Source organism: Thunnus thynnus, chromosome 19 (assembly GCF_963924715.1).
Source record: "Thunnus thynnus chromosome 19, fThuThy2.1, whole genome shotgun sequence".
Lineage (NCBI taxonomy): Eukaryota > Metazoa > Chordata > Actinopteri > Scombriformes > Scombridae > Thunnus > Thunnus thynnus.
In genome coordinates this window covers 24,824,949-24,851,125 of record NC_089535.1, presented here as the reverse complement: position 1 = coordinate 24,851,125, position 26,177 = coordinate 24,824,949, and the positions used below count along the sequence as shown (strand labels likewise).

The 26,177-nt window shown below is 37.2% G+C and overlaps 2 protein-coding genes across 8 annotated transcripts in view; both read left to right on the top strand.

The window, feature by feature from the left end:
* Positions 1-1,914: 1,914 nt before the first annotated feature.
* pip5k1ba (phosphatidylinositol-4-phosphate 5-kinase, type I, beta a) lies at positions 1,915-20,517 on the top strand. 7 transcript variants are annotated; one of them, XM_067574601.1, is made up of 16 exons: positions 1,915-2,058; positions 5,941-5,985; positions 6,102-6,173; positions 7,024-7,154; positions 8,201-8,318; positions 8,442-8,594; positions 10,595-10,891; positions 13,383-13,567; positions 14,097-14,177; positions 14,786-14,834; positions 14,960-15,044; positions 15,137-15,274; positions 15,386-15,476; positions 16,271-16,367; positions 17,206-17,289; positions 19,452-20,517. In XM_067574601.1, exons 3-15 carry the CDS (start codon positions 6,102-6,104, stop codon positions 17,242-17,244), a joined length of 1,536 nt encoding a protein of 511 aa, XP_067430702.1. In that variant the 5' UTR covers positions 1,915-2,058; positions 5,941-5,985; the 3' UTR covers positions 17,245-17,289; positions 19,452-20,517. The 7 variants fall into 7 exon arrangements, with proteins under 7 accessions (XP_067430702.1, XP_067430699.1, XP_067430705.1 ...); XM_067574602.1 differs by having other exon boundaries at positions 1,919-2,043; XM_067574603.1 differs by lacking the exon at positions 1,915-2,058 and adding an exon at positions 2,095-2,169.
* A 1,920-nt stretch (positions 20,518-22,437) lies between these two features.
* tjp2a (tight junction protein 2a (zona occludens 2)) overlaps positions 22,438-26,177 on the top strand; it is a 36,186-nt gene continuing 32,446 nt past the window's right edge. Inside the window, exon 1 of the mRNA XM_067573552.1 lies at positions 22,438-22,623. The gene's annotated coding sequence lies outside the window, so the exon portion shown is untranslated. The remainder of the gene's footprint in view (positions 22,624-26,177) is intronic.

The window sequence follows — 26,177 nt, the reverse complement described above, 5'->3', positions numbered from 1 at the left end:
GAGAAGACGGTTTGGTAAGTGTGAGAGCTGCAATAGCACCCCTCAGAGGTCAGAAAGGAACAGTGACATCTCTGAAAATGATCTGAAATGTTTATAGGCTTTGGCCTATTATGCACGTCTGTATTCAAAGTACTCTTATGACTACACAAACCCCACATTTTCCTATCATATTCTGTTATGTAATTGTTGTCCTTTCTGCTCTGGTTTCATTTTGTTTAGAACTCAGAGGAAACATTCACTGGTGGAAAATAACCAAGTAAATGTGCAACTTTTAGGTAGTTGTACTTTACATGAGTATTTCTATTTGATGCTACTTTATAATTCTACTCCACTGCTTTTCAGAGCGAAAGATTGTACTTTTTACTCCTTTTTACTTTTCAGTGTAAGATTTAAAAAAACAAACATATGATAAACTTACAAGATACAATATATATTAAATATATATTATTTTGACCTGTATATTTAGGGCCCCTTGTCACATGTCAGCAGCACCACCAAAGAGTGATTTCTCCTCTAAACTTCTTCTAAAGTATACAATATTTCATTTAAAAGACAAAGATGAGGGAAAAGTCCAAAATATTACACTAATTTGGACTGAAACAGGCAAATGTTTCGGTCCAAATGGTCCAGCCAGAGACCTGTGTTGTCATTTCACATCTCTTGTTCTCTTATTTCCAGTCATCCCTCTGTTGACATCTACCTAACAAAGGTATGAGAATGTCCCCCATATGAGTTAACAATTAAATTCATTCTCAATTAATCTGATAAATATTTTCTTGATTAATGGTTTTGTCTATAAAATGTCAGAAAGTAGTAAAAAACGCCTGTTGTAATTTCCCAAAGTCAGAGTTGACGTCTTCATTGGTCTCAACTTGTCCAAAAGTCCAAAACCCAAAAATAATTAGTTGTACGGCAAAGAAAATCATTGAATCATCACATTTGAGAAGCTGAAACCAGCTAATTATCAAAATAGTTGCTAGATAATTTTCTGTCAATTTACTAACTGGGTAATCAATTAATCGACGGATTGATGCAGCTCTAATAACAAGTTCTGCTCAACATCTAGTAACTAATGATAATATTAATCATCATCATCATAAACTTATTTGTATGAGTGATTTAAAAGGATGCTCAAATTGATCCCCCTCCACTCAAAAATATGTTTTTCACCTTGTTGCTATGGTTAGATGTTTGAGCTTCACACTCGAAGGTTGTTTCCACGTTCGTCTGCTGAAGGGGGAATTTTGTCTTTGCTCACTGCAAATCAGATTTTAAGGTCTGGACCTGTAAGCACAATTTGTGGCATCACAACTTGTTTGGAAGCCAATCCTGGTCCAGTATACAACTCACATGCAAGTGTGATGTGGAAACTTGAATCCTCTAATACACAAACACTGAGAATGGACTTTACAGTGAAGTAGGAGACATCTTGTGTCCAGCTGTTAAACTTCTGATATGTAATATAATTGCATATTCATAGATTGTGGCATTGTTAATGAGGGAGAAGGAGAAGATGCCATTTTAAGGATACATTTTTGTGGAAAAAACCCATGTCAGACACACATTACTGTTCCAAGCTGGTCATTTTTATGTGGTAATACAGAGGGGATCATTAATAGTAATTAGTAAAATAGTAAAATCGTATAATAGTAAAATCCTATCAAACAAAAAATACAAAACAAACCTGAATGAAAACTAAAAAATGGTAGAAGGGGAAAATGTTACACGTGTTGACAGCTCTGGCCTTTCTAACATTTTTTTCTCCAGACTCCCATACGCAATAGTAACAACTACAAGTCATGTAGGTACAGGGAAACACAACAGGTAGGCGGAGAGAGAGACAGAGAGAGAGCGAGAGAGAGAGACAGAGAGAGAGAGAGAGAGAGAGAGAGAGACAAAAAGAGAGAGACAGAGAGAGGGAGAGTCACAGACAGGCAGACACAGAGAGAGAGAGGAAGTGGTGAGGATGCAACAGCCGCTGCAGCACTTTGCACCTCATCTCACCATCGTCAGGCTGCCACAGAGTTCATATCACAAACACCGGTGTGTACTGTTCAGGTAAGACGGCAGACAGCTGCTACTCTTCCTGTGAACTTCATTATGAAGGAGAGATGGAGCCACTAACTTGTCTAACTTTTAGATCAGTCTCTGCGTGAATGACACGCTGTTGTAAGTATAGGCTATATTGTTTTATCTGCTGTTGTGAGTAATAATAATAATAGTACCAGGCAGCCCGTGGGCCGTCAGTGTGTCGCTCAGGAGGAAGATGGAGCTGGTGATGGTATCACAAGAGGAAACCAGCTCCACTTCCCTTCAGTCAGAGACAGAAAGCAAAATGTCGGAAATTATAAACTGGAGGAGGTCGCCGTCGTTTACATGTATGCAAACAGAGCCGCGGTGTGCATGTCGTGCGAGAGTGTAGCTGCGGGTTTAAACATCAACCTGAGATCATCTGAGCTTGACAGGTCACACACACACACACACACACACACACACACACACACACACACACACACACACGCACGCACACACACACACACACACACACACACACACACATACACACACACACGCACACACACACACATACACACACACACTAAGCTAAAACTAACAATGTGTATAAATACAACACACCTGTGATAAATTTTACCTTTATGAAGCCTGTCATATTCAGTTTGAACTGTTTTAAAGTGATGTTGATTCAGGTATTATGGTCATTATGTGCTGTTTGGTGCTGTTGAAATGTGTTGCATTATAGATTACTGAGAAGTTTCTCCAGTTCACCCTCATAGGTTGTAGATTACTTAACCAGAGGGCTGCAACTAGTCTACTAATTGATTAATCGATTGGTTGTTTGGATTAGTTTGTTTCGATTAGTTGTTTGGTCTGTAAAATGTCAGAAAATGGTGAAAAATGTCAATCACTGTTTTCCAAAGCCGAGGGTGAAGTCATCAAATGTCTTGTTTTGTCCACAACAAAAAGATATTCAGTTTACTGTCATAGAGAACTAAAGAAACCAGAAAATATTCAAATATGAGAACCTAGAATCAGAGAATTTGGACACTCTCTTCTTAAAAAAATGACTCCAAACTATTAATCAATTATCAAAATAGTTGGCGATAAATTTAATATATGACAACTGGTTTATTAATCGACTAATCATACCTTTATGTTTTACCTTTTATTATTAATTATGGTAATGATTGTGGTATAATTGCTAAGTATAGCCTACCTGATCTGTATTTAATGTCATAAATCACATGACACATGCTGGTTACCATAAAATCTTCTGAAAATGTTTAAAGTAAATTCAGACTAAATGTAAAATGAACTGACTGACAAGAAAGCTAAACCCGAAAAACAAAAACCTTCACATAGGTGTCTTCATCTGAGTAATACATGTAAAAATAGACGTCATTTTAAAGGGGAAGTCCGTCGACATACAACAAAGTATGTTTACAGGTCTTTGGCAATACTAACCTGTGGTAAGTGAGAGAAAAACAGTTGTGTAAGGCATTTGTGGTTTCAGAGGAAGCTTGGCAATGGCTGATCAATTTACTTCAAAGTGATGTCACTTGAGTCACTGTAGTTGGGGCTGAAGACTACAAGTTTGAAAATGAATAAAATCTGGGGGTGTGGTGTCTGAAAGAAGTGAGGTTACCAGACCTCTGTAGCCCGCTCCTCATCCCTGCTTCCGAGTAGCATCTGGAGGCTACATTAGCCGCTGCTAGCATCACGCACTTGATTCATAAATTTTGATACTTTTTTTAAGAGCAGCCCATCATGTTGGACAGTATTACAAGTGTACAATGCTAAATCAGTGGAGCACTCTTGTAAGTGCAGAAAGTGCAAAAGTTCATTTTATGTCTGCAGGAATGCTTTGACAATATTAAATAAGGTTGACACTTTGGATAAGATCTGTGAAAACAAGTGGTAGAATGTGTCTGAGCTCAGGTTAATGGCTGTGATATGAAGACATGTGTATGTGTTTGAGTCCAGGTTAAATCAACGTCCTCAGATACACCTAAAAATACATGAATAGTTGTCAGTGATTGGATGACTTCTTACAAACTACCTTGCAGGTCCATATTTGTTCCCTCAGTCTACAAAACAGGTAGAGTACCTGTTTGCATTCACAGACGAATGATTTTGACTGTTTTTGCCTAATTAATTATTTGGCAATCTGGTGCATTGTTAGTGTTATTAAGCAGCAAACGGGCAGACTAAGAATTTAGTTTTTGTCGTCATTGTTTTGAGTAGAAAGCCGTGCATCTAATCTCTCTAACTATGCAGAAGTTACACTAATGCACTTATTAATTCTTAATCCGACATGTTTTCACCCACGTTGTGTTGTTACATCACTCGATGTGTTTTCAGTGGAGGAAAATGAACCACCAAAGACTGTGTGTACATACTGTATAATTAACCTCATGCTCTACTGTAGTTGCTAATCACAAAGTCTTTTTATGAGAAGGAATAATCTTCAGCCCCTTGATTTAAATACTGCATGCCGACAAACTGGAGAACTGCCAGGCAGATCCTTGAGAAACGAGCTCATGAATGCCCCTCATGAGTTTCATTCTCTTCGAGTCAGACCACAATACCACATCCTGAAGCAGTTCTTAAAATAAACACGGGTTTGTCTGTCAAGATCTGTGCTGGATTTTGCTGCTTCATTCAAGACACTAAAAGTTTTTGGTAAGAATGTAACTTTTCAGGTTTCATACACTGATATTTGCATCCATGGAACAAATACAGGGCCTAAAAAGTAACAAACTATTCAGTGCTTAAGTAAGTCAGACCCCTCTATACGTATATTACCAAGATTGTGTGTCAGTGTATTCAGTTGTTTTATATAGCTGCTGCCAGGTTTTGCTGGGTTTCAAGACTGTTGATTGTTGCTGTTGTATTGATTGTTGACACAAGTTTTGGCAGATTTAGTCCACTGTTGAGCCAGAACATTTTTACTGTGTATGTTCGTCATATTGGAAACATCAATATAATAACAGTTTTTATGACCGATCCACCTAAAGTTTGGGCACTGATCTGGCCTCTTAGTTGTCTTACATTATCAAAGTGCTAATTACCAGACCTTTTATAGCTGACAAGTGCTGCTAATAACAACTCACTGTTGCAGCAGCATTTGTTTTGTGATCGAGGTTACATACAGGAAGACTGCAGATGATTCAACCATGATACAGTTAAGCCTTTTAGATTTTATCCATATTTGTTAGACATTAATTGGTCAATTCTACATCGTTCACAGTCCAATGTGACATAGTGTACTTTTAGAACTTCAGTATACTGCATATACTGGTATATCTTTGATACATTTTAATAAATAAAACTATTAGGTTTTAAATCTATGCAATAGTTCCTCTAACCTTTCTGGATCTGCTTTCATGTTCCGCAAAGTTAGAAAACAAAAGATCTAAAAAATGTGGCCATTAGCAAAGACATTGAGAAACACCAATTAAAGCTCATTTCCATGTTTTCATTTTGATGAACAAGTGGATTCATCAGCAGTATTTCAGTAGCAAACACCACAGTTCTTTCCTTAAGTAGCCAACAGTTTATTTTTTGTTTCCACTTATTTTTTCTGTTTTGGTCATCACTCTCTCCTTTTTAGGTAGTTGGTGGTTGCATATTTAAGCAGAAATGTACTGAGTTTCCCCTACGGACTTATAAAACAGGGGGATTTGGCATGTAATGGTTTTCCAATCCTTCTTAATTGGGATCAAGGGTTATTGTGAAGGAGTCTGGAGTTTAAGACTCAGACAAACACTGAAGGTCCCTCAGAGCATAGAAGTGCCCCAGACAGAAAGGTCTGCACATTTTAAGGCTCTGTAAGTTTTTCACCAACTGGTGTGCTTTGCATCGACATTCATTCAAATGCTGAACACTTTGTAACTCCTCTTCTCTCTTCCTCATCTACAGGAGCGGTGTACCTGGAAAATGCAGTTTCGGTAAAGTCCATTCAAGGTAAATTACTGCGTCCGTCCGTTCATCATTGAGAGGAAAAAAGGAACTCAGTCCGCCTCACAGTTGGAGGAACGACATCCGAGCTTCCCTCTAATCAAGTTCTCTCTGTCCAAAAGATGTCAAACGCCACCGCTGACAGTATAGGAAGTGGAACCAAAACCTCTAAAGTGTCAAAGGACCATAAAAAGGTAAGGGGACGTTCATTATTAATGATGAGATTCATTCCAAGGAAGGAAGAACGTTACACTTACTTTAACAAAATCCTTGTTGATATCAAAACAGAAAATTATTTTGTAAAATCATTGAAACATTCAAATACATGATATTATGGAGACTTTTAAGATTCCAAAGCATAATTATTTTGAATAAAACCTTTCAAATGTCAATGTGGAGCTTTCATATGTATTTTTTTCCCTCCCTTTAGTATTAATTTCACTAGTTCTATACTTCTATACTCTAGGAAACTTTGATTTCCTTGTATGTTGTTCATAAATTTGAATTAAGGCTTTTAAGGACACATGGGACATACAAGTCCATCAATATATGATAAAAATAATGATCAAATGGTCAAACGGTCAAATCATTAAACAATGACCAACACATCTGTGTTATGTAAGACAGCTGTGTGATGATGGTGGTGGTGAATAACACGGTGATTAGGTTGATTAGCTTCAGTTTCTGGCTTACAGAGAGATTTCAACACAGTTCAGTTTGTTGTAGGAACATTTTTTTAAAAAAGCCCAGTGAAAGTGTTCAGTTTTGCATTTTACTTTACTAGATTTGTACGTTTTATTTATTGATGTTGGCTTTTAGCTCCAAGCATCGCTGTACCAATGTACAACCTCAGAGCTGCTTTATGGGCAGAATAACACTCTGCAGGTTGGAAATAGCCTGTCAATGTGAAATTTGAGACAAAGTTTATCCCATCCCAGAGTTTAATACAATTTGGTGAAAATTTCAGGCTATGGGCCTGGTAAAACAGAGAAATGTTTCCTTTCTTACAAATATGTCTTTTTCATCCCTGTTATGGTTTGTTAGCCCACATCTGATGCCCTGAAAGGAGCCATTCAGCTGGGCATCGGTTACGCTGTGGGAAACCTCAGCTCCAAACCAGACAGAGATGTTCTTATGCAGGACTTCTCTGTGGTGGAGAGCGTCTTCCTGCCCAGGTACACACTCACTTATACACATATTTTAACATTTGGCTAATGCACATATTCAAAGTGAATTATAGATCAATAAGCTTAAAAGATCAGTTTAGCCATATTACTTAAAGACATTTTTCTTTTCGTGTCCACCTCAATACAATGCAGCTTGATGGAATTTTTATTTTGTGCTGCTCACGTTTGAAAAAACTCAACAACAACAACATGTCTCTACAGGAAAAGATTTCCTTTGGATAATCAACCAACCTCAGCAAACATTTTTTGCAATTTGAGTGAGCTGACCCAGACTGGCCTCATTAACACATCCAGTTCCATGATCCAAGTACTTGTTCTATACTGTAAAACCATAAAATGAAAATACTACATATTAGTGAGCCAACTTGTTTTCCTAAGTCTGAAGGAACTACTCAGTCTTCTATGAAAATTGATTTTCAACACTTTTCCAGCCTCTCAAATTGCAATTCATACATTTTTAACTGAAACAAAATACATTTTTATCTGATATTTGCAAAAAGAAGAATAGATAAAGTGGACTTATTGCTATGGTTAACTACTGTTAACCATAGCAATAGTTATTTTGTGAGGCTTATTTGACAGGTCCTGTAAATCCTTAATAACTGGCATTACTGTATCTGTGCAAATGATTTAAGACCATTATTTGAGTTTAGTTAGTGCTCTCTAGGTTAGACTTTATATGACACTAGTAATAAATTGAAATTAATTCATTGGAAGTGTACCAACTGAACACTGTGCCTTTCCAGGAAGTCTCCTAAGAATTTACAGTAACATATGAGTTCATATGAACTCATAAAACAGAGCGTTATCAAATATTTTAACCTACCTTTATCTCTAAAAAAACAGCAGCATACAGATTTTTAGTGTATGTTAAGAAAAAAGGGAAGTCACTTTCAGAAATGTACATGAATTTTAGTGGTTTTAGCAGAAAGCCATAGATTTCAACAGTAATATGTTGCAAACAGCTGCTGTGGTGTTGATAAACACTGATATTTTTCTCACACTGACTTCAATACATTTTCTTTGTTCTCCAGTGAGGGCAGCAACATGACTCCAGCACATCACTTCCCAGACTTCCGTCTGAAAACGTACGCACCGCTGGCCTTTCGCTACTTCAGAGAGCTGTTTGGCATCAAACCAGACGACTATCTGGTGAGTGTGGACACAGTCAAATTCACATCATCATTGTGATTCAGCAGCATTTGGCGGAAGTTTCAGTTGATTTGATTGCAACACTTTGTCATGGTAAGACTGTTGCGTCGTTCTGAATTTCAGTACTCCATCTGTAAAGAGCCTCTGATCGAGCTGTCCAACCCTGGCGCCAGCAGTTCCTGGTTCTACCTCACCAGTGATGACGAGTTCATCATTAAGACTGTGCAGCATAAAGAGGCCGAGTTCCTGCAGAAGCTGCTTCCTGGTTACTACATGGTAAGCTGCTCCCTCAAACAAAAACTCTCACTAGCGTATATTTTCATCAAACTGTCACATGTAAAAGTGACAGTTTGGACTAAAAGCTGCCCTGTGGAGTTTTATTTGAAACAAAGTTATGTTTAATGTTTCTCACCAAACACACTGTGCATATTCTTGAAGCCTAACGAACATGTTGAATGCATTTCCTTCCTCATAAAACATTCTCTAAATTCATATTTTAAATCCTGCATTGTTTACATTCATGTGTGCGTGCTAGCAGTCTTCCTCTTTGTTGATGCATCATTTAATTTCTTTGCCTGTTACTGCCACCAATTGTTGATCAGCAGAATAGTGTGAAACCAGCTGCAAGAATATGTGCCAGATGTGTTGGTTAAAAATGGCTGCAATACAAAAACAGATACAGGGCTCTTCTCATTTCTCTATTTTGTGCCTCCTCATCTCCTCTTTCCTCCGTCCTCCTGCCTGTGACCCAGGAATGGATCTCAGTGCACCATGTTTAAGGATGTCTCAATTCCAAAAAAACATCTGCAGTAAATATATAAGTTGTTATGAACACTGCTCATCTGACAGAGATCATAAAATACAATTGTAGGCTTTAACAAAACAGTGGACAGATGATGCAGCTTTGCCACACGCCGTATTTAACTGACATTACTTTAAAATGACGACTCTGAAGCAAGGATGTCGCATTTTGTTAAATGCTTGTTGCCTCGACTCTCGTATCTCTTCCTCGCCTCCTCTGCTCGCATCTCAGGTGGGAGGGAATAAGACACGAGGAGAGGAGGCGAGGAGAGGAATGGAGGATGTACAAACTGAGAAACGAGAAGAGAGGGTTGAGTCACATTGACTGATACTGTGTGAAGCGATATGTATCATGCAGAGAAGGGCAGTTTTAGTGTACCAGATGCAGCTGCTGCAGTCTTGTCAGCTGTTTTCTCAAGATGCGCTTTTGATAGGATGTTACATCACTTTTTTGTGCCTTCCTCAGTGGTGCAAACAACAAGATACATACTTGCATCTGGCTTTGATGTTGCAATCTCTCTTCATGCATCTTTTTTGTCTGCAGCTGCTTCTTTTGCAGTAAATTCCTCTTATTAGATATTTTCTACTATACAGTATAACTCCCCTTGCAGCAGCAGACTTTCCTCCATGTTCTAGTTTGGTTTTTTAAGCTTCCTATTATTATTATTATTATCATTACACCTTTTTCACATGCTGATTGCTACTAGAGGTATCACAGATCTCCCATAGACAAAATTAACTACAAAAACAAAGTCATATACAATGGGCTTTTGAAGAATAATATATCATTGTAAATATTTTTTAACTAAATTTCACTGTAAGTAGGAGTGAGTGTCTTGATAAGAACTTTTTTACTCCTAAATTGGTTTCTTTAGATCATTTATTACCTAAATCCGGCCCAGATTACCGAGAAACATGAGGCTGTGGCAGTATATCCGAGAACACATGTATACATGCTGCAATAACCCTGAAGCTTGCGTTTACATGCAGCTGGGTAATCATCATTTCTCCTATTTTTGGGCTCTGTGGTGAGATAACGTACAGTTTTTCCTGTGTGGGCTGTCTTTGAATGTCTTTGAATTTTGCCGATGAGTTACTGTTCAGCTGTGGTAACTGTCTTATTTGTGGTTATTTTTTAAGTGGCAGTTTCTATATTTGTCAGGCTTATGATTTAATGATTTAATCATTTTGGACACAAGTACGTACTGCTGCGAATACTGATCTTTATTTCCATTCCTTTGCACTCTTTTCAGTGTCTGAAGTCTTTTGTTATGCACATCTAAAAACAGAAGGATTCCAGGTTTCTCTTTTAACACTTGTTTCATGGTTTAACTTGATAATCAAAAGGAATAGCATGTGAGACTTTGGGATGTTCCCAGTTTTATTCTCAAGACAGTCTGTTCTATTTAGCCGTCATTTCTCTCTACTCAACATTTTATCCTGAAAAAAAACCTGCTTTGTCTTTGTTACTGTAGAACCTGAATCAGAACCCGAGGACGTTGCTGCCCAAGTTCTACGGCCTTTACTGCATCCATTGCGGCGGCGTCACCATCCGCGTGGTGGTGATGAACAATGTGCTGCCGCGTGCCATTAAGATGCACTACAAGTACGACCTCAAGGGTTCCTCATACAAACGCCGTGCATCACGCAAAGAGCGCACCAAGTCCTCGCCCACTTTCAAAGACCTGGACTTCCAGGAGATGTACGAGGGTCTGCACTTCGACCCAGACACCTACAACGCCCTGATGAAGACTCTGCAGAGAGACTGTCGGGTGTGTTCACGTTAAGATCTTATATGTACTAGCACAGTAGGATATTATGTTGGTTTTAAGGGTGATATAAAGCTCAGAATCATTATTCTGGTCAAAATATTTCAGTGAAAGTGCAGGATATTTCAAAATTCAACAGAATTACAGACGTTTGTCACTGCTGGAGAAATCATCTTTTTTACTTGTTTATCTTTCTGTGAATCTTATGTGTTTCAGGAGCAACATCCTGTTAGATATTTCAGTTGTTTAAACACTTCCACAACTGAATTTCTCATGTTTCTAAAATATTTGTTTAATGAGACTAAAAGTCTAGAGACTACAGTGTTCATGATACTCCAAAATCTACTGGACAAAACAAACAACACAGCATACTGATGATTTACATGTCTTCTTAGAGCGTTCCCAGTAATTATACATGTAAAGTTAGCTCTGAGGTAGTGATGGTGGTGCTAGAAGTAAGGACATATGACTGTTAAATTAAAAGAATTTGTCGTCTGAGGAGCAGGAATGTGATACAAAACTTTAATGGAAATCTGCTTGTTTGATTGTAAGATATCTTGTGCTGAATTTGACATTTTGAGCTGAGAATGGCGCTAAAGGAAAAGTCACAGTTTACAAACTGGAAATGGTTCATCCTTTGGGAACCATGAATATCAAAAGAAAATTTAACTTCTATGTCTGGGTTTTCAAGTTATTCGGGATAAGTCTAGAGCTACACAGATTATTTTCATAACTGATCCATCTGTGGACATATAGACTGTATTAATCGTTTAATCTATATGTTAAAAAATAATTGAAAAAATGCACAAGATGACATCTTCACATTGTTAAGTTTGTCTGACCAACAGTCCAAAATACATGTATAATTATATTAAACAGATAAGCAGCAATGTTAAGTGATAAATATATTATCAGAATGATTTCTCTCCAATCAAGTAATCAACACATCATTTCAGCACTCACATGGAGCTTAAATCTTTCCTCAGCGCAGCCTGAGCTGAATTCAGCAGGAGATCGGCTCACCCTTCCGATAACATTATGCAACCATGACAGCCCAGTTCTATGATCCACGCCCCCGCAGCTCAGTCTCGAGCTGTTATCATGACCTCATTAGCGCCTGCCTGTTATTTGATTAGTGTGAAACAACAGTGGCCACTTGATGGGGGATTATTGCCCAGCAGAGAGAAGCACCTGACTCATATGATCAGGCTGAGCAGCTGTACTCTGGAGCACAAACTGGCCTGTCTGGGTGTGATGTGTTCTTATTGGGCAGTTAGTGTATTAGGTAACACAGTCCATATTAAATGCCTCTTTGTTTGTAAGTTATTTCATGACATCAGTGTTTGGTCAGAGGGATTGAGGCTTATGTTGTACTGTACTTTTGGTTTGCAGATCCAGGTTTAGCCCCTTTAAGTGGGACCTGCTTGGGTGTTAGAGGTCAACACATGGCTTGTTTGAAGTCCTCCTTCAGTAAAAAATGCGTTTTTCTTCTTGTTACTTCAGTTAGATGTTTGACCTTCACTGTACAGAATGATGTATGTCCAGAGTTTGACACTAGAAGGCTGTTTTCATATTCATCTGCTGAAAGTGGAAAGTTTCTCGGTGCTCATCTAAAATCTGAGTTAAAAGCATGTACTTACAAGCATGATTTGTGACAGCACAATTAGTTTGGAGCCTGTATACAATTTGCACAACTGTGGTGTGGAAACTTAATGCCTCCAGTTCACATACACTGAGAATGGACTTTACAGTGAAGTACATCTTATGTCTAGCAGTTAAACTTTTGAAATGAAACATATTTGTATATTCATAGATTCTGGATTTTTAATGAGGGAGAAGGAGATGATGCAATTTTAAGGATTTTAACAGGGTAACTAAACATTTTCTTGCAGGAAAACATGTTAAACACAATTTATTATTTCAAGCAGAGGATATGTATATGTATATATGTATATGTCCTACAACATGTCTGGAGAGGATCTTTAAAAACAGTTAACTGTGGATGGTTAAAAAAAATTACATTTATACGTAATTTTACCAGTCAAAGTCTTGTTTTATTACATTAATCATTAATCAATACACTTCACTAAATGGACCATATCTTTGGATATAAGAGTTAGACATAATACCCAATAATAATTGTTTAAGACTGTTTACTGCCATATTGAAATTATTCCTAATTCCATACTACATACTAAATCTGACCAGGTTCTCAGAATAAAGTGTTTGTTGGGGTTAATTGGGACAGACAAACCAAACTCAGAGTTTCTGTCAGTGCATGCCTGGTGTCATTTCCTATTAGTGCAAAACAGAATGAGTGTAAACTATGATTTTATAATTATAACTTAATATACCAACTCCAAAAACAGAATACTACAAATGTTAGTAATGTTATTGTCTTCTTTTGTATTACAATGCCTTTGTTTTAAAAAAAATGTTTTAGTTTAATTGCTTCCTGAATTGGTTGCTTACTTGGGTTTTCATCTCTCATTAGGTCCTAGAGAGCTTTAAGATCATGGACTACAGTCTCCTGTTGGGGATCCATGTTTTGGACCAGAAGCCGCTGGCCAGAGGAAACCGATGTGACAGCAGGAAAGGACAGAAAGTCCTTTACTCCACTGCCCTTGAGTCCATCCAGGGTAACGTGAAGGACCCTGAACCAGTGGCAGATGACGACACGTGAGAAAACTTTTTGTAAAAGTTTCTTGTAAAATGGAAAAATATTTTCTGGCCTCACATTAGACATCTTTCTATAAATATTTTAGGAGTGCTTTTTAACACTACCTATGGACAGATAATTGCCATATAGATGATTTAATAGTGTGCAAAAGCATATATATGGAGTGATGGCTTAAATATACTAAAAAAATTCTTAAAACATTTTATTGTTAAAGTTTGTATGAGGTATGTCTGTGTTTCTCTTATCTCTCTCTTATCTAGTTTAAAAGTCTCTTCTGCTTTTTCTTCTGTCCTCTTGCACAAACTGCTTTTTTTTGCACAATAGTCTGATACGGTCAAAATAACACATCCTCACATGTGGGGATGATTTTTCTTGATAGTGTCGCCATAGCAACTAAGTTTGACCAATTATTAACAAATCAGTCATACGTGCTACATATTTCACACACTACACTCCAGAGGAAATGATCTTTTTCTCACAGATTTTATCTAAAAAATAAAAAAAATCATTAAAATCTTTTTATTTCAGATTGGGTGGAATTCCTGCCAAACATAAAGATGAGAACCTGCTCATCTTTTTAGGAATCATTGACATCCTTCAGTCCTACAGGTGAGCTCACAGTATGACGCGCGCACACACACACACACACACACACACACACACACACTGAAAACAGGAATTTGTTGTTTTGCAATTCACTTTTAGTCTTTAGTTACACTCTAATGTCCACATTCACATTTCACCAGAAGATGTTAGTAGTGCAGCGGCAGCCATTCTTTTAGGCTGTATTTAATTATAATCAATTAATAAATTGAAATGTTGTAAAAAAGCAGCTATTAATTAATTAATGACATTAGTATTTGAATTCTGCAATAAAAAGTTTTCAGATAAAACTTAAAATTATTGTTTTGCTTGCTTCCATATTCTGTATTTAAATTAGTAAGATAGAAGTTTAAAATTGAATCACAAAATAGATTTTAAAAATACATTTTTATTCTTCCATTTACGAATGTGTCTGTTTTAATATTTACAGTTCATGGTCACTTTAGTTTTGTTTTTTTAAATGCATAAAATTGTTAATTTATTTAAATTAAACATTGAAGAAATGTGGGATTATTTGGTTGGTTCACTCCAGACTCTATACACAGACATACAGAATATGTGCGAAGACTATAATTAAACAGGTGATTTTTTTAATTGCTAATTGTTATTCTCAGGTTGATTAAGAAGATGGAACATTCCTGGAAAGCTCTTGTACATGATGGGGTACGTAACTTCACATTTTCCCCTGCTCCTCACAGGTTTTTATATCCACCTACATGCATGCAGTATGTACAGTGTGTCTGTGTCTATATGTGTGTGTGCATCTGACAGCTGCGTTTCCTTTTCAGGACACAGTGTCAGTTCACAGGCCCAGTTTTTATGCAGACAGATTTCTGAAGTTCATGGGCTCAACCGTATTCAAAAAGATTCATCGTAAGTCATTCTGCTAACATAACTCCTGTATTCTGTAGCCTGCATAAACAGTCAGCTTTATTTTTAATACACTCCGTCTTTGTGTGTTTCAGCTCTGAGAGGAGCGTCTTCAAAGAGGAAGAAGAATTCCCTCTACGCAGCAAAGTCAGCCTCGCAGGAGTTTCTGTGCCTACCGAAGGAGGAGAAGAAGGAGAAGAAAGCTCAAAGCATGGACAATCTGGATGGAAGCTGTAAGCTGAAAGGAATACATTTTATCAAACATTTTTGTTATTTTTAGGGCAAACTTTGATTCTTTGTTTTTGTATTTGATTCACTAATTTGTCATCTGCTTGTTCCAACAGTTTACAGTTCCTCCAAGCAACCGGATCTTCTGCCAAGATCTGCTGTTTCTTTCGAGTCCACCCCTAATGATGAAGAGGACACTGACAACAGGTAGCATACATGTGTGGCTCGTTAACAAGTCAGCTTTCCAGGAATGTAGAGAAGTTAAAATAGTTTCATCACTTCACATCAAAAAAAGGATAGTGCAAGATACGGAACTGAATATAAACAGAAAGAGATGTGCAAAAGAACAAAAAGTCTTAGTAGTTTTGTAGTAGTAGTAGTAGGCTTTGTAGTTATATATATATTACATTGTATATACTGCAAGGTTCTTGTATTTTTCTGAGGTAACAAATCAAGTGAGAGGTAGAGTTATTTTCTCATAGACTTCTATACAAACGGCCTTCTTTTTGGAGTCAGTGGCGTCGCCCCCTGCTGGCCATTAGAAAGAATGCAGTTTAAGTCAACTTCCTCATTGGCTTCATTTTTCAGACTCGGAACTACCTGCTTGATTCAAACACTTAAAAATGATCTTTTTTCGTTTTCCTGACAAGTGACCCCCTGTGGTCATGTGAATAATGACTGATATCTCCCAGAATCATTGTTTGCATCCAAACTCCAACAGTCAACTTTGTTTTCTTTTAAATATGACCGGGGTGTTTCTCTAACCTCAACCAAACAGTTAACTTGACCACCCCTTAACGACAGAAGTGGCAGATCAGAAAACTGTCAAGTGAATGAAATTTTTTTAACGGTCGTATGGGTCATTTTGTAAAGCAATAGCAGATAAACTACCTTCTTTACCATTAAATTTGGAGGAAGTAAGTGGAGCAACAAGCAGAAAACTGATATTTAGCGTGCTCACATACGTCTTTACACTATATGTATTTGTATTTATGTTGCAGTGAAGACAGACGAGCCTCCAGTTCAACCATCGCTCTGGATGATCCTCTGCCGTCCCTCAACAGAAGCCAGTCAGAATCTGAACTGGACATCTACCTGGTATGAAATATTTTATTTTGTACAATCTGCATGCAAAACATTTTCAATTACAAGGTCTTAAAAGGCTGCCGTTAGTCTGTATTTTTCTTATTGTCAACAAATCCCTTGAAAGAGACCAAAACCAACAATGTGTTAGTCTGTCTCTCAATACTTTCTGATTTCCCTACAGTGTCTGTGGCACTCAGCACCAAGAAAAATATAAATATCACCAACCTTATTCTCTCTAATCCAACTAATATGAACTTTTACCCATTACTGTAAGATTTTTATGTATTTTTAATATTATTATCATAGATGACAAAATGAAATGGAATTATTTATTTAATAGGCTAGTATTTGCAGATTAATCTCAATTTACACTGTAATCCAATCAAGTATTTTCATTACTATGAAACTGACAAACTGATCATCATGGAGATTTTAACATCTGTTGTATCGAAACACAGACATTAAGTTTGTGGTATCACCCACAGGTTTCTGAAGTAAGGCTTTGAAGCTTGAATGAAGGATTTATGTAAATTTGGTCAAAATAGAGCTAAGGAGGGAGCTAAATACAGATCCCTCATCTTGACACAGAACATAACAGACTGCTGTCATCCATTTACTTTCTCTACAATTCTGAAGTGTTTGGTTTTTTTTTTGCAGTATATTAAGATTTTTTCCCCCCAAATTGTTACAACATTTTTTTAAAAAATATGTTACCACTATATTCTTTAAGTATTATGGCTTTCTTAGATGTTTTTCCCCAACAGTGGCCCTTATACTGTGTTGTACTGGTGTATCTGGGAACACCATTCACAATGAACTTAGGGGTCACTGGGTGTCTCTGCATTTTCAGCATCACACAGTCTCACCCAGGCGACCCAGCTGGAGTTGATCAGTCGTTTGTGTCCCAGCATCCATAAACTGTAAGCAGCAACATGTAAGCAGCATGATATAAACTATTCTATTGATTATTAATTGATCTTTTCTTGTGGACAAAGACACTGTTTCTGCAGGTGATGTCAGTTTCTTCAGCAGAGGCTGCAGCTGCTGCATGACCTAAGTAGAAATATGCAGACTAAGAGTGAATCATAACAAACTGACCTTTATCTAAAAGCCCTTACTATCTTTTACATGCTTATCACTTGTCACTCTCCCAGCATGCAATCTCTCCCGTCTTCTTGGAACTTTCTTCTTTGGTTTTGTGGTTGCGCTCGGGTCCTAGAGGCCCCGCTGATACCCTGTGACGTTTAGAGTGTATGACTCAGCTGAGTCCTGTAGCCTCCACTCCCTCGCAGTTCTCACGTCCATGTGAGCCTGCGAAAGCCTAAGGTCCCTAAATTCCCTTTTTCTACAGCACTTCTCTTACATAACCACAAAATCCTCATTCAGGCTTATATGAAGCTGATCGTCAGCCCACATTAAGCAGTTCTACTCAGGCTCTTTGGGAAGCCTGCAGACGTCGGGGTTAATCTAATCTCAAAGCCTCTTGACAGAAGACAGTGGGATTCAAAAGCTATAGTGAGAGTGAAAAGGAAAGGCTTCAATTTATCTGCTGGCCTCCATTTGCCCCCCTGACTATTTTTTATTTTTTAACTTTTTAACTAATTATTCGAATAGAAGATCTGCATGATGTCAGCTGTTTTTAACCCATGGAATAAGGTGTCAAGGAATGAAAAAGAAATGCAGATATTATGTTCACTTTAACAGACAATGCAATTGTCTGTTGAAAAGATTTTTTGCCAGTAGGGAAGGAAAATACACCAGGAAATATAAAATACTAGGTTAGAGTGGTCAGCAAAAAATATTTTCAAGCTCCCAAAATTAATGAGGCAACATTTCAACTAGCAAGGTCTCAAACATCCATGTAAAGGAAAAATATCATATGCATAAAAAAACTGACAGCTACACCCACAATTAAGAGATCACACGATACAAAAATATTCCCATTATCCCAAAAGTGATCCACATATAAATAAATGTAAATTGGGAAAAATATGTATGATGTTTGGCACCAGGGGGAGACATCTCATCAAAAAGGGTAAAGGAGATGCCATGTATCTTGTTTATTGATCTGATCATTTTTATAATTTTGTATATAGCCTGTTTTTCTTCATGGGTGTTTGCCAGGCGGTGGAAATGTTGCCTCATTAAATTTAAGGGAGCTCGTAATATTTAGTGTTCATTGAGTCTTGCATGGGCCTAAAACTGAGACCCAAACCCAGCCTCATCTTTAAGACCCAATTCGACTAAACCAGACTGTTACAGCCAAATTGGACGCCTGAACCCAATCTGAGACCCAAAGCTATAAGATATTTGCTTTTTTTCTGCCATTACTGACCACTAGCTCACCAGGCTAACACAACACATTGGCTACAGTCTTTCACCTATGTGTTCCTTACTGGGCATTGCCTATTTACTTGCAACACATGACATGCATGGACACAGACAATGGGAACAGTCAACATAAATTTCTTGATAGATTACATTTAAAATACCTTAGCTTGGTACTTTGTCAGGTTCAGGTTGGTTGGCAGAGATCTAGTGTGGACTGCATATCTTGTTCCCTTGTATGCTACACATGTTCTGCACCTGTACCCAACTGGGATTAGATGTGCTCACTGTCTGCCTTCTTTGCTTTAAACAAGTGGGCTAAATCATGCAAAAACAGTTTTTTTTGGTTGGTTTTTTTTTTTTTTTTTTGGTTAACCATAAATGTAAAGTGCCACACTGACACTTCACTCCACAACTATTATAAAAAAGCACTATGTGACGCTACACAAAATACTATAGGAAGTCTATAGTGTAGTTATATTAGGTTACATATAGCTTTTCTGCTATTGGAGATGGTTAAATTGCATTACTAATTTTAATGTAGGCTTAATACATACAATACAACAGCAACTTTAAACACAGTCTCTGGCTTAGTGACCCCCTCAGCATTGGGTCCATGAGCCTGTGTCAGTAATCTATCCATTTATAGAACTGTCTAGATTTAAATGCTCATGTCTTAATTCATTCCTATATAGGCTCTTAAAATCAGCTGTTGTCCTCTGTTACCTTAACGACAGAGAAAAAATAACACTCCTTTTTGTTTTCTAGTGAGGAGAAATGAGTGATGTCTCCTCTCCCGCCAGCTGTACCTCTACAAGAGAAAGACCTCAGAGACATCAGGACCTCACAGCAGTGTAAATGTGACACAAACTACAGGCAGTAAAATGTTCATGTCAGTTTCTCCGCTGTGACGCTGTGTCACTCTGTGCCTTTGACTTTCCTTTCTGGGTCAAAGTAAATGTGCCAAATCACTGGTTCTTTTGTAGAAATCCTGTCAGTAACAGATGTGGATACAGTATGTGTTTATGTGTGTTAAAATCACTGAACACTGTGTTAATATAAAACACTATGAAGCTGCTTCTTCTGCTCCTGTTATTGTGCACTTTGCTGCTAATTTAACAACAGTGCTTGAGAAAAAAAATGAGTTTCAGTTTGTCCTCTCCTCTTTGCTTTTATTTTCGGATTTTCTGTACAAATTTCTCAGCGGCTGGATCCCTGAGGAAAGAGACTGTCTCCATACTTAATCATCAACAGAAAAATATGTTTTCCTAATGTTATTTTCAAATCATATATTTATACGGAAACATGTTCAAAGATGATTCTGATTTGGAGTATCTGAATGAAATATGCCAATTCATCTGTTGATACATCTCACATATGCATGAGTGAAACATTGTGTATCGTAATATGTGTAGCCTGCTTTAAAATCACAAATTACATAAGGCAATATATAATATTGTGTAATTTTTGACTCTATAAGAAGAAAGAAGAAAACTTTATCTTTATAACATGATAATATTTTGTTAAAACAAGAAAACTAGGTCGGACCTGATGCTTGGTATTAGTCCTGCACCCTTCACTGGATGTGTCATCTCTCTAATGAATGTACATTAGACTCAGCTTTTGACTTTAATAAAAACTAATGCCTGTTACTGTTCTGTATCCTGGAGGTAAATAATGAGCATATCGTGTGTTATTTCAGTTCTTATTCTTTGTCCACATGCCTTAACAAGTTTTGAAATCAGTGCTTTTATGTAATTTATAGGCCTACAACTGTGTTATAGCAATACTTTGAACTTGTATCTGTGAAATAAATTAATATTTAATGTCCTTATATTTCTCTTTTTCTTCTTCTTTGTGATTTATTGAAGAAAAATGACAAAATGACAAACAAAAACAAACTCACAAAAACATATACACATAAATGCAGTGTGCAGTTCCATCATTAAATAGATAAGTTAAGTGAATTAACAAATAGAAAATATGTTGAATGTATTCTTGTATATTTAAAGTCCTCCTCTACTCAAAAATATGTTTTTCTTCTTGTTCCTACAGTTGAATGTTTGAGCCTCAATATGCAGAATCATACAAGTGTGTCCAAAATATATGTGTAAGCATGTATTAGTTAAAATGTTTTATCAAACCACATTTCTGCTCACATCAACTGTCATATTCTATTTAAACACAAGGGGGCGCAGCAACGATTCACTCATAGTATATTAAGAAGCTACAGTGGATGATAAAGCTTAGGTTTGTCTTTACTTCTTATCTCTGCATCATGTGTCCTGTTCTCTATATTGTAGTATAACAGGATAAATAAATTCATATTTTTAGTTTACAGGCTGACTCTACCAGGTTTCTGTATAACATGAAAGTCAGAGTAAAGAAAATGATAGTATGTTTATGTTTATGTGTATGTATGTTTATTAAATGTGAATCTGACTGACTGTTAAATTCAACTTAATTTATAATGTGCAATAAAGTGCTGTGTGTGTCTTCACCCACTGATGGTTTTACTGAGCAGAGTGTGAAGCTAACACTGCAGGTTTAGAGGATTTAGGTTAATCTCACTCAGATGAAAACATCCGCCAGAGGTGGAAATTAACAAAGTACGTTTAGTCAGTGTGATGTTGAAGTAAGTGGCACCTGACTTGAAAATTTACATTTTGTGAAACTTCACAATTTCTGATGACTTATTGATGAAGAATAAAATGCACACAAAACACTGTGCATTCAAATAACAAAATGTATAACACTGATACTAAACTATTTTTCAAAATGATTTCCTTTTACTGCTAACACTTCTACACTCTGCCACTTTCTTATGGAGTATTTTATCCATTGTGAGTTTCAAATACTAATGTACAAATTTTAATAGGTGTTTTTTTTTTCTGAAATCAGACATGTCAAAGGGTCAGTCAGCTGTTGCTGTATGTATCCTGCATGATTAGTAACACATTAACATGATGACAAATGTGTGCAGAGGTGGGATCATTTGTTCACTCACCATCAGTGAGTAATTGTATTGGTTTTCAGGGTAATTTGTAGGTAAAAGTCAACTAATTTGAGAAACTGAAGTTTATGTATTGCAGGGCAAAGCTTCATATTAGTATAAATGTAAGAAATCAAATGTGAAAACAACAATTGTATGTGTTAAATCACATTCATTACAGTAACACGTGGTATGTAAGCACTTTGTAAGAGCAGTTAATACCTGGACACTAAGGATACCAGAGAAATTTAATTTCGTTTTTGACCGTTTTATTTGTTCTTTTATTGGAAGATTTATTTATTTTAGACATGACATTGTAGCTGCTATTTTCACTCTGGCTGTCATTCACTGTAGTTTAACCCAAGTGGTAATTTAGCACCCCAACAATTACTTTTCATTATGTTCTGTGACGGTGCAGTAAAAGACAAATGTCTACTTTGGGGAATAATAATGTTACTCTGTCTTGGTTATTTGTTCATTACTGAGGGTTAACAACCGATCTGGAACATTACCGCACTATTTCCCAATAGTCTTAATGAAAAGTAGGCTTGTGTGATGACTTTAGACTCACATCCATTTCCGTTTGCCTTTTTTGGTCAGGTCATGATTTCAGTTTTTGTATCTACGGATAAAAAAACGAGTCATCGTGACACAGAGGTTCACAGGATGGGTGACTCAGGAATATGACACCATCTTCCGCACCCACGCTGTGAAACTGCAGCGACCTGTGCGGCCTGCACAAAACACACCTGCAGTCTCTAAGCCACGCCCACATACCTGCGAGAACCAGGAAGTTGCATTTCTTAAACCTTGCGAAATCAAAATACGAACCAAAATTTCGTCTCGTCGAAGCCCACATCCACCTCTGCATTTCTTACATTCCTCTCTACTTTGGGTATTAGTCTGTTCTGGTGACATAAAAACAGAGACTAGACGCAGTTTCACCTGGTAAGTAGACCTGTCGTTGTTTGCTCTGAATGTCGACGTTTTCTCTGTTTCCTTGGGCTCACAGCCATATTAGGGCATTGTACTGCTGCTCACTTAATGTCTAGCTTCATTTTGCCAGTTCACAATACTAACATTTAGCCAACTTTTTGCGCCAAAGAGTGACCAAAGCTTATTATTTCCTTTTTTACCCGACAGTTTTTCGTTATCCAAACGTCAAATGTGAGCTATACTGTATCCAGGCCTTCTGCTGTCTGCTTTGAGTTCATGCTTGCGTTGTACTCGCTGTTGTGACTGTGTTGTTTGTTTCTGTAAGTGAGACAAACCGCCTCTCTATCGAGCAGCCACAATTGTTTCAAGCTATACTCAGTTAACACCGGGCGACCAGGAATGTACAATTACTACTTTCACTGAAGTGAATAATCTGTCAATCTCGAGGTGAACTTTCAGTGCTAACTTTTTGTAAGACTTTCATTATATTTCAGAGGGCAATGTTGTAATTTATTCCACTATGACATTTTATGACAGCACTCACTGGTTATACATTCAGTCTCTCAGCAATAAAACCGACCATCATAAAGGTGAATTAGGGTTGGGCAAATTTCACAATATTTTTGACCACCTTGATATCGATATTGTGACAATATTGCAGGGATGACTATTGGTACTTTCACAAAATTTTTATACAATGAGATTTTGATAAATAATCATCAGTAATATGGATATAATAACTAAGTGAGTAAAGGCACATAATAAAACAGCTAGAACAGTCTGGTAAGTTCAGAAAATGGCATTCCTTAATGCAGCCTTTAAAACCAGGAAAAGACAACAATTATGCCATATCACGATATTACAACATCCAAAATCTAAGGCGATATCTAGTCTCATGTCACAATATCGATTTAATAACAATATATGGCCCAGCCCTAAGGTGAGTGTTCAGTTTCTGTTGAAACCGTTTTAGAGTTGATTCAACTTTATGGTCAGTATGGAGGCTGAAGTTAATGGTTCCCATGAATAGAACCTTTTCACAGCTGACATCTTGACTTGTCAAAACAGGAAAAACACAGTTGTATCAATACCAGCACAATACCAGAACCCTGAAACTAGCTCACCTTAATCGAATCTGCTGTGAAAAGGGTCGACTGCATTGCATTATACTGAGAGATATAATGCTCTTAATATTTAGTCTACCCTTATTGGTTAAATGTGGTGGAAAAAATATTTGTAACAAGTCTTTTTTCTGAAGCAACCTTTTTTTTTAAAAAAGAAAAAAGGTTGGTTTTGGCAGGATTCATCAGGGAGGGAGACACTGGCGTTCAGTATAGGAGCTGCACTGTTCTCTCAGTCCTCAACTGCAGCGTTTGAGTTTTGCATCTCTAACAAGAAAAACGTGCAACAGGAAGAACACACTTTTGTTCCCTGCAAAACTGCTCTCTCTCTATATATATATAACAATTTTGATAGTGCTTTATGAGTTTGCCTCTGCAGGTCAGGTCATGTTCCCAAGTGATCCAGATTATACCTGTGGACGGCACGTGCATCCCCTGATTCTTTCCTCTATCTGTCAATCTCTCTCTCTCTCTCTCTCTCTCTACACACACATCACAGATTTGTGAGTGGCATGTGGCCCTCCATCTGGCTCGCACATGCATTGCATATGCACATTGCATAATGACCTCGGGCCTTAGTAACGCAGCACTACAGCACTACTACAACACGTGGGAACATGACAAGGGGCAGAGAAACAAACTGCTTATGTAAAAGCATTAAGACGACCAAACAACTCCGGCTTCATTTGCTCACCCTGTGGAAAAAGAGGAGAAAATAGAAAGCATTTACAGTCGAGTTCATTAAATAGTGAAAACATCCAGTGAGAGAGGAATTAGCTTCAAGAATGAATCACTCTCCGTCTTCTTTCATAATTTAAATCTGAGCCTTTTTAAAAAGTAAAAGCCCCCACCTGCAGGTTTGATGCAATTCACATGCTGCCTGTGATATGTTAATGATTCACAATATATAGAAAACACACCTCAACACTTTGGAATGTATCCATATGTAATCAGTGTTTCTAGCTGCTTTTTTTTTTGACAGAATTTTGCTGCTGAAACTAAAATAAAGTACCCTTTTTAAAAAGAATAAAGTTCTGTATATTAGGGCTGCAGTTTACAATTGTTTTCATTGTTGATCATTTTGTTTATAAAATGTCAGAAAATAGAGAAAAATGCCATTAGAATTTCAAGGTGACAGTCCAAATCCAAAGATATTCAGTTTACTATCATCAAAAGCTTCAAATTCTCATATTTGAGAAGCTGAAACCACTGAATATTTGGAGTTTTTGCTTAAAAAAAAAAGGTACTAAAATAATTATTCGATCATGAAAATAGTTGCCACTTAATTTTCTGGTGAACGACTAATAGATTAATCAACTAATCGATTAATTGCCTAATCGTTGCAGGTCTACTGTGTATATATATATATATATATATATATATCTGCATAATAAAAAAATCCCCCAAACTGCAATATGCTTTGGCTGATCAAAGTTTTAAAAGATTAAAACTGTTCATGTTGTTATGAAAATGCAACAGAGCCAAAAACAAACAAGCTTAAGATTGTTATGCCAAAAATCATATCTTGACAAGGAAATGAGCACAAGCCACTGTCGTGCAACCAAATCCAACCCAAATCACTGGCACTGCAGTAGAAGATGCGAGTGTTTGTGTTTGTACATGAATTCATGCAGTGGAAGATTAGAAAGAAGAGAATATAAATGTGCAGCGGAATGATAGCCACCGTCAATCAGGAGTTTCTTGACACGGTTTGCTCTTTAAAAGCTCAGGTGTATAAAAGCCTTGATTTAGAGGTTCTCAGACATCTGTGATAAATGATGTATTTAGTCATTTGATGCTCTTGAGAGTGCAGACTGAAGCATTTTGGTATTCCTGGCTGTGTTGAAATACTTGTTAAAGCCTATTATCACCTTTTATAAAGTTGTTATGACAAATGAGTTAGCAACCAATCATCTCCTCCTACATCCAGCAGACACAACAGAGCAACATTATCATCATTTCAAGTCATGTTTGCGGCCACCTGATGAATATTCACTCTCCCCTTAGCACTTCTGATTACTCCTGAAAGAAATATCTGACTCTTGAACTAATAAATGTGCTCACCATATAATTGCTAACTAAGTCTATCTGCCATTTGTTTCTGGCTAGGCACATTGTATAGCTTATTGGGGCTTTTTCCCTGAAACAAGCTGCCTGCCATGGCTAAAAACAACACTGTGAGACTGAATCAACAGTAAAGTTACGACTGAAAACCCAAAACAATGAGCTGAAAGATGCTGCAAGGCTTCATACAGCTGAGGGTAACTGTAGAGTCAGGGGTGCGGGTTTGCCACCACACGCGACTTCTCTCACATACAAATAGGGATGTGATGCATTCTTGGTCTTCCGTGTAGTCATTGTATCCCTCTACATACACAAATATACACTCCCCTCTGTCAGGATGGGGTTTGGGCTTTGTGATAACTGTAAGGTGTTGGATTGTGA

Excerpts from the sequence above, each read along its gene's own strand:
- pip5k1ba (XM_067574601.1), top strand. The coding sequence starts at position 6,102 with ATGTCAAACGCCACCGCTGACAGTATAGGAAGTGGAACCAAAACCTCT. Across the intron at positions 7,155-8,200 it reads GAGAGCGTCTTCCTGCCCAG|TGAGGGCAGCAACATGACTC; the intron begins GTACACACTCAC and ends TTTGTTCTCCAG. Across the intron at positions 15,045-15,136 it reads CGTATTCAAAAAGATTCATC|CTCTGAGAGGAGCGTCTTCA; the intron begins GTAAGTCATTCT and ends TGTGTGTTTCAG.